Source organism: Pteronotus mesoamericanus, unplaced genomic scaffold (assembly GCF_021234165.1).
Source record: "Pteronotus mesoamericanus isolate MK-2021 breed Mesoamerican mustached bat unplaced genomic scaffold, CSHL_Meso_final contig_68, whole genome shotgun sequence".
NCBI classification, from domain to species: domain Eukaryota; kingdom Metazoa; phylum Chordata; class Mammalia; order Chiroptera; family Mormoopidae; genus Pteronotus; species Pteronotus mesoamericanus.
In genome coordinates, this window is record NW_026555234.1 from 26384226 (window position 1) to 26398916 (window position 14691).

Below are 14691 nucleotides of genomic sequence, written 5' to 3' on the forward strand. Positions count from 1 at the left end.
ATTTAATTTCTTCTAATTCCATTATTTTTTTTGTTTTAGGAATTCTGAGAATAAAGTTATTATTAAAAACAATATTGAGTAACATTTTTACCATAGCCTATAAGATATCTTTATTTGTAGTGCCTAATACTACGTGATTATCATATGAAATATAAAAATATGAATGAACTGTTTATATCTTTTATCACCACTAATAATTATCTGATATACTTACAAACATATCACATTTGTTCTATATATTGTGGAGCACAAATCATAAAAGTATGGGATTCTTTTGTGTGGTAGCTATCTTCGGATCAGCAAACATTATGTACTTCATAAGAAACAACTGGAGTCAGAACGGTCTCTGTGATCTAGCTATTATTAGTCTCATAGTAATGCAATTTAATATAAAAATGTTGAGATTCAAAGGAAGAACACAGACCATTTAAGTGGAAATATTAAACCCAAAGGCTATACTTTGCAATATTCAGAGAAAATATAAAGCTTTAAGCTTTTGTACACTGGAGAAAATTTCAGAATTACTTCACTGAAGGAAAATATAGGTCTGATATTACATGATGGTAATCCAGAAAGATTTTAATAATTTTTACAGGTTACAAAGAGCATTATCAATGTTAATGTGCTAAATATCAGGAGTTTCATATTTGAAAGCCAGCAGTTTAAAAGGAAGAATCACTGAAGAAAAAAACATTTGAAATAACTGAACATACCCTATATCCTCAATGACATATATTTTCCCCATAAAACAAAGGAGGAAGTTAGAATGTTTATAATAAAATACATCTTCATTAACATGTAGTAGTTTAGAATTCTCAGAACATCCCCGGGAAGCAGAATGAACACATTAGTTAATAATAATTATATTATAATAATAATTAGTATTCCTCCTCTTCTTCTAGTTTTAAAGATAGAAAGAAAAATCCAATAATTTTTAAATGACATTAACAGGCAAGCCAAACAATTTAGCATATGTGTCTCCTCAAAATACTATCATTTCTTAAAAACAGTTTAGTACTTGGTGTTCCATAAAAACTTCCTATTGTTGAAATGTATTAATTAATTGTTCTTAGTCATACTTTCCTACTTATTTGTTAGATAAATTGAAATGTCAAAGAACATTCACATAACATCTTGTCTATGGTCTATTTTCTTTCCATACGATTCCAGATTGAAAGCCTTTATAAATCTGAAGATATGTCTTATTAATCTCACCAGTAATTCTTTCATTTTCTATATTATAGCTACCATAATTGACAAAACTTTCAAATGTATTTACAACGAATAATACTAAATGTGCAACTGAAATATTTACATGGACACATTGCCACCTCCATTCACCAAGGAGGGCTTCCACCATGGATAATGCTACGTAAGAACTCTTCTTCTGGAAAGTGGCTTCCTTTCCAAAATCATAAAACCATAAACAACTCATCTGCTAATCACATGGACTGGGTTGGACAACTCAGGCATTGAGCTGTCCCCACCCCTCTCCAAAATCTCATACAACATTCACTTTTAGTAAATGTAGACACAGATAAAACTAGGAAATGCATGTCACTTCAAAGTAAGAACCAATTGCATTAAAAGTACAAGTAATACGGCTTTAAACAATGAGTTGACAAAACTATATGAATTTGCAAACTGCTCACAAATCAAAATGCAAGCCAACAGCAATGTTTTGTTAAATTTTTCCAGGGAAATTTTCAAGTGGCACTTTGCTCACCAGGAGAAAAAGAAATTATGGTGTTTTGCAAGAAGCAATAAGGTAGGGAACGGAACATCAAGGAAGGTAACAATGAGCAGGTACCCCACAACTTATTACAATTTGCTGATTCTTGCAGCTTGATTTAAAAACTATGATACACTGTCAATAACTATTTCCTGATCATACAAAAATGAAGAGTCCCAATAGCAATAGAAGTTGACAGGAAGTTCAGAATGCAGAGGGCTTAATTGGTATTAGCTATTTTCATACATGACTGGATGGACTATGACGTTTTTTAAAATCCAAAATTTATGTCAATGAGAGTCACCAGAAATAAAGAAACAAAAGTTGGACTGACCCTTTCATCTTAAACCAAAATAAACTTGAGATGGATGAATACACTAGTAAAAGTACTAAAAGCATGGGAGAATTTAAAAAAATAAATTAGGTGTAGAAAATGCCTAAGGTGTCACATATAATTCAGAAAACCAAACAAATCTGACTGCATAAAGGTACAACATTTTTTCAGAGCAAAAACTACTGCAAAGTCAAAAGCTAAATGACAAATTGGTAAAAGTTATTTTCAACTCATATATGGAAGGCTAATACTGATAAAGTAAAAAGAACTCAGGAGTCAACAAGAAAAAGATCAACAATGAGCAGAATAATGAGCAAAGGATATAAACATACAGTTCATACAGAAGGGAATGCAACTGGCTTTGAATATAAGCTCAACTTTACCCCAAAATGAGAGAAATTACATTTAAATATGACAGAAATAAAGGTTTGACAACTCTGTGCTGTCATGATTTTGGAAAAAGTTAAATCATATCTTATTGGTGAAGATGAAAATGTGTTCAACTTCTTCAAAGGACAATTGGGCAATTACTACCAACATTTAAAATGCATGTATCTTTTGATCTAGTAATTTCAGTTCTGGGAATTTATACTAATTATCTACCTGGTGCAAAATGCTGTATGCATTCATTATTTGCCTCACATTTTTAATAGCAAAAGATTAGAAATAACCCAAGTTCTATCAGGGATGTTGCTTTAAAAAATTGTTAGAACATCCACATAACAGAACACTATAGAAAAATGGGTAGTCATTCATGGAATATGGACAAATCTCAAGGATGTACTGTCAAAAGAAAAGCTGGTACAAAACAGCACAATATGCCTCCCTTTCTATAAAAGTATGAGAGAAATAGTACATGCACGTATAAATCTGGAAGAATACACCAGGAATTGGTTACATTGGCTGCCTTCAGAAGGGGAAACGGAGGGGTCTCAGACAGCGAAGGCAGGCAAACTTCTCCCTCTGCACACCCTTTGAGTTTGTGACGTGTTAATACATTGCGAACTTAGAAAATAAATCAAATTTAAATTAAAGACAGGGACAAAATCTGTGTCAGCCACCTGAAACATATACACACCCCACATATAAATTAAATGTATATATTACACACCTACACACAGTACACACATGCATACACAGGAAGCCAAAAGGCAGTGTGATTGTAAAACACTTTATTTTTTGAAAGGATCTGCACCTCCTGCTTTTGAATGGTTCTACTGGTTCCAAGTCAAAATTCCTTAAAGGAAGACTTAATTTTTACAAATAAATTTGTTATTCAGAGACAGGTCTCCTAAAGTTCAAGGATATGAACAAGTGATTGGATCCAATAATATTTTTGTTGGACAATGGTTTTATCCAAAGTAATGAGATCTGCTTTTCCATGTGGCCTGCAGTGTCTCCAAAGGCAATTACAAAGGAGGAGCTCCAAGACACTGTCTGAAACAGCTCCCTCACCGGAACACAGAAATTACCCGTCAAATTGACAACTCTGAAGACTTAACACTAATTTGGATGCATTAGATCTCATTATTACGCAGTCACACCTGGAAAAATGTTTTAGTGAGCCTAGCTGTTACAGCAAAATAAAGAAATACCACTCATTTTACGTATGTAATTATATACCAGAATGAAATGAGAAAATAAAGGAGACTAGAAAATATAGTCTCCTTTATATGATAATGCTAAAAATCATGAAAATAAATGATTTTCATAAAATTATAAAAATCATGAAATAAATGACTAAGCACAGAGAACACTTGAAGGTAATCTTTGGGGAGAGTTACCCTTACTAGCATTAACTTAAAAAAAGGCTATCAGAATGAGTAATGTGGAACTATATTCAATAGTTAAGAAAAACAAAAATGTTATCTGGAATTTGCTTTAAAATAATAGTGAGGGAAAGGTATAGATTAATTGCAATCTGTATTGAGTGCACATTATTGAAGTCATACGTACATGTATGTTATTGAAGCAGATGAGTACATTTTTCTACTTTTGTTGATCTTAAAATTTTCTGCAAGAAACTTTAGAAAAAATGGACATGGAAATACATAGTTTTTGAAAATAGCCATATCTTAGGGCTACATGGATGCTGAGAATAAGCATATTTTTTTTCCCTACAGTGGTAGATTTTTAATAGAAAGAATTAATCCGTATGGTTATATGTTAGCTTATGGTACTTCATAATAACAAGAAAGCCCTAATAATTTTGAGTAAGTGGCTACTGGCTGGGAAATGATTTTATTTCTGTAAACTATTTGTATTAGTATATTTAAGCAAGTAGAGCTACCACCATTATCCAATTATCTTTAATGTCAAGAAAGCTTATTTGAAAGGGTTACTACATTATAGGTTTGCCTTCAAGTTCAACTGAATGTAAAATAACCTACATACATTTAAGTGTTAAATACTATGTGTTTTTTTAACTTGACATTTCCGTGGTAAATAACGGTAGTGCAGTAAAATAAATACATACAGATCACTGGTTGTATACGAGGTCTGTCCAGAAAAAGTCCAGCTATTGTTAATATAACAAGAATGATTTGCATGAAATCGATGTAACCTGGCAGCCAAGGAGAGTGGACTGGAGTGCACATGCGTGAACAATGGAGGCTTCATTCTACTTGTCAGTGGGGGCGTAGACGCCCTTGAGTGAGCATGTGTACTATGTGGCCGTCACATTAAAAATGAGTGAGTAGGGCAAAGAACCTGCATCAAATTTTGCATTAAGCTTGAACATTCCTCTGCAGAAACTAGTTAGATGATTCAGAAACTGCAGCTATGGCAACTGGATATTGGCAGCTTCATCTTGATAACATGCCCGCTCATGCATCACGTCTGGTGCAGTTTTTTGGTGAAACATCAAATCACCCAGGTGACTCAGCCCCCCTACAGCCCAAATTTGGCACCCTGTGGCTTCTAGCTTTTGCCAAAACTATAATCACCCTTTAAAAGGAAGAGATTTCAGACTGTGGATGAGAATCAGAAAAATACAACAGGGCAGCTGATGGCACCTGGGAGAACTGTGTGAGGTCCCAAGGTGCCTGCTTTGAAAGGGATTAAGGCGTCATTGTCCCATACACAATGTTTCTTGTATCTTCTTCAATAAATGTATCTATTTTTTAATAGTACACGGCTGGACACTTTCTGGACAGACCTTGTATACAAAATTCAATGAACTTCACGTTGAAAAGTGAACCTGCTGACAGACAGGAATGAACTTTAAGGTTTTGATTTATACAGTCATCACACTCCGTAGTTTACCCCCAAAGGCCAGCGGCACGAAGATGTGGTGAGATGCAGGGATTCCCCCAGGATCACACTTTTGCTTCTGGTTTCACTGTTAACACGAAACCAGTCAGATGAGGTTGGGGACAGGCCAGCTTTATGCACGTGCAAATTGTTCCCCCTGTGCTAACTTTCCTCAAGTCAGTTTCATCTCACCTGCTCTTCCTACCTTAACAAAACAAGAAAGGAATAAAGAAAATGACAAGCAGCAAAGATATCTGGAGCTCCAAAAGCAGTTACTTTCCAAAGTTGTTGCAAGTCTCTAAGATGCAATGTGAGCAGTACCTGCTTTATAACCAGACGGAGTGAGGCTTTAACTCTGGCTCCCCTGTTTACTGGTTGTATAGTTTGGGGCATGTTACTTACTAGTTATTTTGCCTAAATTCTACCAACTTTAGAATAGTCAGGTCCATCACAACTCCTCAAGTATGTCAGGAGGATGAAGTAAGAGACATCAGAGCAAACATTCCCTGTGAGCTTACTATGTCCCAACGTGATTCTAAGCCCTTTAGAAAAAGAACTCACTCAATCTTCACAACTTCCCTATGATGTCCACATTTTAGTAGATGAGGACATGCAGGAGAAGTATCAAACAGCTTGTTCAAGTGTACCAGTAGGATCAGGATGTGAACTTGGGTGGTTAGAATTCAAAGTCTGCATCCTTGACCCTGTGTAGGACCCGAGACACAACAGAAGCTCAAAAAGTACCTGTTCCTTCATCTTTGCAGGCCTATACTTGAGAGATGGTGAATCCAAGCATATTTTACATTTACACTTAAAGCTTACTTTATTATAAAAGTGGCAAAAGCCTCCCCTAGTTTTTACTTCAAAAAATATCATTAACATCTAAATTTATATGTAACTGCAAGTGGAGATGCAAAATTTATGAAAAAGCTGACATTTTTTAATTTGGAGTTACCTAGTTTAGAATATCAAATTTCCCAAAGGATGCTCTACAAAAGGAACTTATTAAACTAGATAAAATAACATCCTCTCTTTCCAACAATGATAAAAGCTATGAAACAACCTCTATCAAAAGTATGATATTTTCAATGACATAAATAAACAATAACCTTTACCATTTCCATTCAATCCTAATAACAATATGGTAAAGGTAATTTCCTTCTCTTAAGAATAAATGAGTTATCTTAGAAAATGTATATTAATTCTACATTAATGAAGTGATTAAAATTAATAGAATTACCTTGATGTTACAGAAAAGCAACAAATAAAAAGATACCATCAAAAATTTTAACTATATTTTTAAAGGATTAAATAAAAGTGAATATCTACACCATTAAACTGGAATTATCCATCAGCAGAAAGAAGCTTTGGCACATTTTTAAAAATATTAAAAATTATTCAGTTGTCTCTAGGTGTTCAAATACATGATACTTCAAGCAATGAGTTTAAATGGAAGGATTCAACAGTTGTCACGTGAACCAAACAGCTGGCCGTGTCATTAGCCCTTAGGTACAATGAGGTTTACTGCAAATTGTTACAGTCTCCATTTTATTGAAATAAAATCCAAGTTGAAAAAAATTAAACGATGTTATTCGACTTCCATACACATCAGAATTGGTTTCATCATAACAATTATGTATAACCTGAAAATAAAAATGTAATGACTTTTATAGCCACAATTTTTCTATAGTTACCAGCATTAAAAGAACCTGTTTGCCAAAATTTCATTTGCCGCAAAATCATGATGAACTATAAAAATATCGAAATAAATTTATACTATCGTAAATGAAAATTTAAATCCATGGAGGAGGCATTTTATTTTATTTTTAATTAAAAAAAAAATTTTTGTAGGCAGGATTTTTAAGTAAAAAAGCCCGAAGTATTGACATTAAGCCTGTAAAATGCCATCTTTAATAATTCTAAAATTAATTACATTCCAGTTAACTCCAATCTTTGGTAGCATAGTCTTTCACCATTTTTTCCAGACAGTCGATTTTTTAAAAGTTCATTTTCTAGCCTCCAAACAGATTTGGTAAATTAATGAAAAGAAATGTAAAGGAAATTTCCACAGCTTGGGTATGTTTTCATCTTTTGCAGATTTGCAGAGTACGTACAGAGTGGCAGAAGGTGGCAATGCTGAGCTAAAAAACATCAAGTTTCCAGAGCTGTAACAGAAATCTTAGGTGGTCCACAGCCCAGGGACCCCACGTTGATCATTACAGACTTTATCAGAGGTACATAATGGAAAACTCTGACAAGCCTAACCTTTAAACTGAATGCTAATAAAATGACCAAAGGTTATTAGATGAATTTCAACAACCACCTACTTTACAGCACGTTACCATATCTGATCAGTAATGCTTTTTTCAAAAGTAGTGAAATGTGTCTAACAAAACAAGAAAATGCAAAGCCTTTTTAAAGGGCTCAGTGAGAGAGAAAGGTCCGTGCAGCTTACCATTCGTCAGGGGAGCAGCCATAATCCTCGGGCTCGGGGACATGGCTTCGGGAAGCAGAAAGAGGGACAGAAAGAGGAAAAAGAATCACAGCAAGGCTGGCAACATGAAAGTGTGCATAAGGGAACAACAAAAAGATGGATCTTAAAAACAGTTAACATGAATTTTTAGCTGATTTGGAAAGAATGGCAGTTAGTAGAGTAAGTAGAATGATGATTCTACATCAATGAGCAGGTTACAAAGGCATTCTATAACTGGAGAGCCAACTTGCCTCTTCAACATGAAATTTACTGATTTTATGCACAGAATTCAGTATTCAGTAGGAAACATTTAAACTTAGCAGTTTAACTCTATATAAATCAATGGAAAATCAACCACATGCTATATAATCAGAATAAAGTGTTTTGACAAAACAAAGATGCTAAATGCCTAGGAACAAACTAACACACTGGTAAAATTTACTTTAGAAATAAATTTGGCTATCATGAGGTTCCTTAAGCGGGCATATTAAAGTAAAATTAATTACATTGATATAAATTAAATGGAACCGCATTTTAAGACTAACTTATTTTCAAAAAATTTCACTTAAACCATAATTCAATTATGAAATCATTTATTATCTCAAACAGAAAGCACATTCATCAATACTTCATTTCATCCATCAGCTTATGTGAGCACTAGGAAAGTTTGATTGACGTTCAGCTTTTATTTTAACCAGCCATTCATATTCAGTCAGAAGTGGCCTTTTATATATTATAGCAGATTTTCTTTTATGTATGTATGTATTTATTAAATTTATTTTTATTGTTCACATTCCCCAGTTTTATTGAGATAAAATTGACACATGACATTGTGCTTAAGGTATACGCACAAAGTGTTGATTTGATACATTTTATATATTGCAAAATGATTACCACCATAGCATTAACTAATGCCTCCATCACCTCATGTAATTATTATTTCTTATCTTGTGGTGAAAACATTTAAGATTTACTGTCTTAGCAACTAGAGAAGATTTTCTTATCTCCCATTTCTTTTGTTATATATGTCCATTCAATCTCCTTCCTTTAAATTAAATATTATTCGATATAGGTAGATTTTTAAAAAATATGCCCAGTTTAGTACAAATGTAAAATCGTTATTTTTGACAAATGTACAATTGACCCCGTTGGGATCCCTCCTTTCACTCCAGAGTGGCCACCCCACTGTCTCTACCCTTCCCAACGGGCCGCGGCGTAGCCTCAACATTCCAAGGCACCAGTCTGGCTCCAGCGTAGGACCTGCCCTCCTCACGCCAATTATGATGGAGGTGGTCCCTTTAACCCCCCTCGCTACTCTCTCTCCTACCAAAGGACTTTTGTAGAAGCTTGAGAGGCAGGGCTAACTTTCCCCTTGTGGGATAGACTCCCAGAAGAGGTACTGGCCTACTGCAGTGTTTCAGGCAATCAATTCCAACCAACGTCACGGCTTGGACTCCAGGCTAGACGAGGCAGGGGTGCGGGGGTTTGCTGCACGAGCAAAAACACTGAGCCAAGGTTCTGCCAAGCTGCACTGGTAGTGAACGAGCAGCCCCCGATCTCACACACCTGACTTGCTCCTTAAGCCAGGCGGCTTAAAAACTGCAGAGCTCAAGGCTCAGGGTCCCTCTCCCCGAGTCTGGTCCAGCCCTGGCATATGCTGAGTGCTGTGCAGGGTGATGAGCAGCAGGCTGCCCACCACACACCTGCCACTGATCCTGTCTGCAGGGGCTTCCCAGCGATCGTGTGCCTGTGCTGCCTGGCTGTCTGCCTTTGCTTGCATGTCAGTGCTGTTATGTCTGCCTGGTAAGTTCTTCACTTAGACCCATTCTTAGGTGTCAGCTCCAGTATCACTGTCTCAGGGTGCAGTCCCTGACCTTCCGATTACGTCAACCCCAATCACAGACTCCCATAGACCTTTGTCTTGTGTTAGGATCTTATATTGGTCTGTGTGATTCCTTAATTAACACCCATTAACCCCCAGTTAGATGATCAGCCATGGGGGGTGGGAATCACGGGAACTTTTGCTGATCATGACAGCCCCACCATCTAACAAAGTGCTACATACACAGAGGGAGATTAACATTCACTGAGGTAGGTGAATAAGCAGATTCCGAATGTTCACCCAGCTTTCACCACCAGTCGAGGTGAGCAATAAAATAAATTTGTTGGTTTTAGTCTAGATTGGGGGCTAAGCATTAAGGTTTATTGTGAGGTTTCCCACAATGAATCTCTTCTTGGTGTTAAAGCAGTTGGTCCTTTCAGCAAACTTATTGCTAAAGAAAATATTGTCAAGTAAAGCCATTCATATACTATATTCATACATAAAGACTGCTTTTAAGAACATTCATTTTTCACTTAAAGGGAAAATGTCTACGAAATGGTTTTAACACTGATTAAATGACTTTCTGACACAAAAATCCCTGTTTAAGTTTGCTTAATGGATTTTTTTTTTTTAACTTTAGAGATTATATACTATTCAGCCTAGTCTAGCTTGTCAGCTCATTTGAATAGAAGGGCAAATTATTGACAAAGATGGTACTGAGATTATAGCCTAGAATATTCACTATATTGAGAATCCTAGTCATTGAACATAAAAGTTTCTTACCTATTCCTGGCATTCAAGTAACTGATAAATATGACTTATTCTCTACAGGAAGGAATTTGCTATACTTTAATTGATTAACAGTAGCATATCTAGTTTGTAAAGGGTTACATTTTTAAATGACATCATAATTCATTTACATTTAAAAAGATCTAATAAATTTAAGCATGTTGGTGTCTCTGATATAAACTTGATCTCTACAAAATAATCATGGTCTGTGTGTACAAATCTTTTTATTTCATTGTCTATCACAAATCCAATTTGGAGCAAAGGTTACCTGAAATGAGAGAAACTTAAAGAGTAAATTTTGAAGCATTGTTTTAAGAGCAAAATACCATCTTCCAACACTAGGCAAAGGTTATACTATCAAGGGACTTCCCCTTGTCCTTCAAACGGATAAAAACAAGAGAACTGACCTTTGACTCTCTAGGGAAAACCAAGGCTTTATCTCATTTGTGAAACATGTTGAAAAAGCATCAGCTCTGAAATTGTAGCCCCAAAGGCATTTGTTAGTATGTGAAAGTTTGTGTTATTCTCCTTTGTTTTGCCATATCCCGGGGGAATGAACACCATGTTTTCTTCTGCTGGAGCTGGAAGTCCACCTACCTAATAGTTTCCCATATTAAACAAGCGTTAAACATTGCTATGGGGCAAATGGGTACTTAAAGCATGTTATTTCCTTGTCTGGACTCCAATAACCCAAGAGCGCCCAGAGGAAATTCCCACAGAGAGCTGGCTGACAGTAATTACTTTTTCCTGTGGAGTTAGGGAGAATTAAGTAACGGTTTCTCTAAAGCTTTGATTATGAACAACTCTCTACAATGCTGACATTCCTATTGTCCATCAGAATGTTTGGAGGGTGTTAATAAAAACTCAGTCAGGGTTAAGGATCCTAAAATCACATACACAACCAATACATGACTATTGGAAGCAGTTTAACAACCAGCCTCACTTAACTTCTGGAATTTGTGAAAGCATAATACAGCACTACAACACCCAAAGAAGAAACACATTTCTGGTTATATAGTTAAAATTTAAAAACAAAGGAACACCTGTTTGGTTTTTTTTTTAATTTGTAAAGATGTTAGAATTTTATATCTGGGAAAAAATCTTAAAGATCATATGCTTTTGTGATAACTCCAGAACCGAACTCAGATCAGTGGGGGTCAACCAGGAACAAAGGGATTTAGAAAATTTGTACTTTTCCTGGGACCCCTTTGCTGACTACAGTCCCCACCCACCTCTTCACTTCACCCTTCTCCCTTCGCTTGTTATATAATAAGAAGATAAAATAAGAAGAATATATAATAAGAAGGCCTGAATTTTGAGCTCTATTAGGATTGATTTGAGAATTAGTTCTCCCACCTCCTCTAGTTAGGCCTTCTCGATCAATAAACCCTTCCTTGCTCCAAACCCTGGGGGAAAAAAATCATTTGCTCTTACCATGTTCATTTTAAAGGGTTTGGAATATTAGCAAAGAATTATTCAGAGTCACATTGTGAATTACTGACAAAGCTACAACTATAACTCATGTTTTATGACTACACCTTGATATTCAGACAGGTTAGTTTCCTGAGAAGAAATTTGTTTCACTGAAACCTTAATCTAAAATGATGACAATTCTTAACTCTAATACTACTTTAATATTCACCAGTCTCAAACCCACTCTATCGTAATGCAGTCAAGGGCAGTATCACCAATAGATACAGGAAGGACATTATTCTTTAGAACTACTGCTTCCAAGTGTCTGAGGACTTGTTCCAAGAACTTAAAAACAAAACAAAACAAAAACAAACAACCCTGATAAAATGCAGAAGAAAAGAGTACCTAGATATCATTCCAGCTCTCTGTTCTGAGCAGTTCACCACCAATAATTACTAACTTGAAAACTTGATTATTCCATTGGAAATTGGACAAAGTTAAAAGGGATGGTGATTATCAAACAGATCACTCTAATAATCATATTTGTGAATGAATGCAGATTTTGTGTGAAAACAAACATCACCATAAATCTACCAGCAAGTATCAGACAACGCTCTAGAATCTCAACAGATCTTTCCTTCTCTGGTCAGAGATTACTGTGGGTCTAATATATACAATGTCCAAACTGGGCCCGCACCTGTCCCCCTCCAGCGCTGACCAGAGAGTGAGGCGGGTAGCTATGTCCAGGTTGGAGCAAGGATGGGCTCTTTGTCTAAGATTATTAGGAGATCTTCAGATAAAGAGGGAAAAATGCACAATGGCACCCAATCCTAGAAACAGTAAGTATGTTTCTCAAGTTAACATCCTGGCTTTATCATGTGAAAAAGCCATTCAACCAAATGTCTTTTTAGCTTAACAGTTTGAAGCCATTTTTAGTCACATTAACTCAAAGAACAAGGACATCTGCCTCTATCTATTTCTCTTTGTAGACCCTGTGTATGGGAGTAACTATACATTTTTATAATTTTATACCACATGGTTATTTACTTATGATTTTAACTAAGGCATTTTCAAAATTCAATACACTATTTTTATACTGGCTTAGTGTCTGGAGACAGAGCGTGCGTGGGAAGAGTGGCTACACGACAGACAACCCCAAAGCAAGCCTCCTCGCTGCTGTGGTTAAGGGGTTGATATTTACCAGTCTCACTTGTGGATAAAGGTGGTAGGAAAATTTGGTAATAGGACCATTCAGACCACAAGGAGGCTGTTTCATTTTTTGATCCTGTCCTTTTCGGAAATGTAGAAACTAATTTTCTCACTTTACCCTATAAAGTATTTCAAAAAGAACGTTTTTGAACGTTTCAGGCAGGCGTACCTGGACATAAGAAATAAATGAGTGCTCAACAGCACAATCTTAGGGACATTAATGTCCTGATAAAAGTTGTTGATGATACTCACTATCCTCTGGATTTAAGAGTTTCATGTCTCTACTTCCTTCGCATCATCAGAAATTTAAATTGTTCTGTGACTGCAAAGAAGAGATATGATAAAAGAAAAAAAACCAAACAAATCAAAGGGCTAAGTATCAGAGAAACAACAACATTTTATAACGTGGGCACTTGCAAACAGTCCAAGAACAGACTCTATGTTCCTACCACATGCCAGCTGTACTCTGGCTTAATGGCAACACAGAGGGAAGTGCATGTGTACCACGTGGGAGACCCTGGGCAGTTCCAGACGCTGAAATATTACTGGGCAGCCCGCACCTCACAGGGAATTCCAAATGAAAAACAACGCCTAAATATAAAAATACAATACCACACATTTATGCTGAAACAACTGCTTTGGAGATTAAAAAACAACCTCCACTAAAAGAACTCTCAAAATGTACCAAGATGTTATTAGCACCAATTAAATGTGTACTTCACATTTTATTTAAAGGGAAAAAACTTACCCATAAGCAACTCCAGCTATGGTGCACTTCTTAAACTGCATTACATTGCAGGTCAGAGTACCAGTTTTGTCAGAAAATATGTATTTTACCTAAAAAAAAGAGTTTAAAATTTCTCACTAAAATTTCAGAAGTCTTTTTAAGCCACTCTCTTACAGGGGGGCAGGGGAAAACCGTTATTCTTTTTATCAAATTTGTTACATTGTAGGGGCACAATAGAATGCTATTAATTGACTTCTGTCTGCTTATTAAGGAATACATCCAACTAATTTCTTAGCATATCAGCAGTGATCCATTTCACAAATGAACATTGAAAACTATCAAGATATTAGAAAAACTATGATCATATAGGAATCTGTCTTAATAGCTCTGAACTTCCACTAGAAAGCGCCTTTGCAGCTCTGTGTTGTTTATGCAGCACCAGAACACCCATCAACACTTCTCCACAGGCTGAGGTGCCCAAAGGGTCCATTTAGTTTTCTCCGTAAAATAAAAGGCACATTTTTCATTTTCACAAACAACTTTATTGATTTGGATATTTTGAGTATGTCACTACCTCCTGCATTGTATAACACTGATTGTTCTCAAAATTAATGTTTCAATTTGATTGCTATCAATGTCAATTGGTTAACCTGGCTGTGGGGGCATTGTCCAGGGAGAAATACCCAGCACAAAACTTTGCAAACCACTTTTGACATGTTCAATTAGTCACAGCACCTTCTTTGTACACTGCACAAACCATTTTTTTGTGTTTCAGTTGCATTTTTACCTTTCTTAAAATAATAAAGCATAATATGCCAAAAATGTGTATTTTCTTCCATCTTCATATTAAAATGGATACACAAAAATTCACCAATTTTGATGCTTTTTAAAATGCACACTGATATGACAGCTGTCACAATACTATCTAACAAAATTGTTT

General features: G+C 35.7%; 1 protein-coding gene across 3 annotated transcripts in view; it reads right to left on the reverse strand.

Moving 5' to 3' along the window:
• Positions 1-14691, reverse strand: part of ATP8A1 (ATPase phospholipid transporting 8A1) — a 206621-nt gene that overhangs the window by 117088 nt on the left and 74842 nt on the right. For 2 of the 3 annotated variants that reach the window (XM_054582124.1, XM_054582125.1), the window contains exons 14-15: positions 13773-13861; positions 7774-7818 (exon numbers count right to left, since the gene is read on the reverse strand). In XM_054582124.1, coding sequence (XP_054438099.1) covers positions 7774-7818; positions 13773-13861 — 134 coding nt within the window. The remainder of the gene's footprint in view (positions 1-7773; positions 7819-13772; positions 13862-14691) is intronic. The other variant, XM_054582126.1, reaches the window with a different exon arrangement.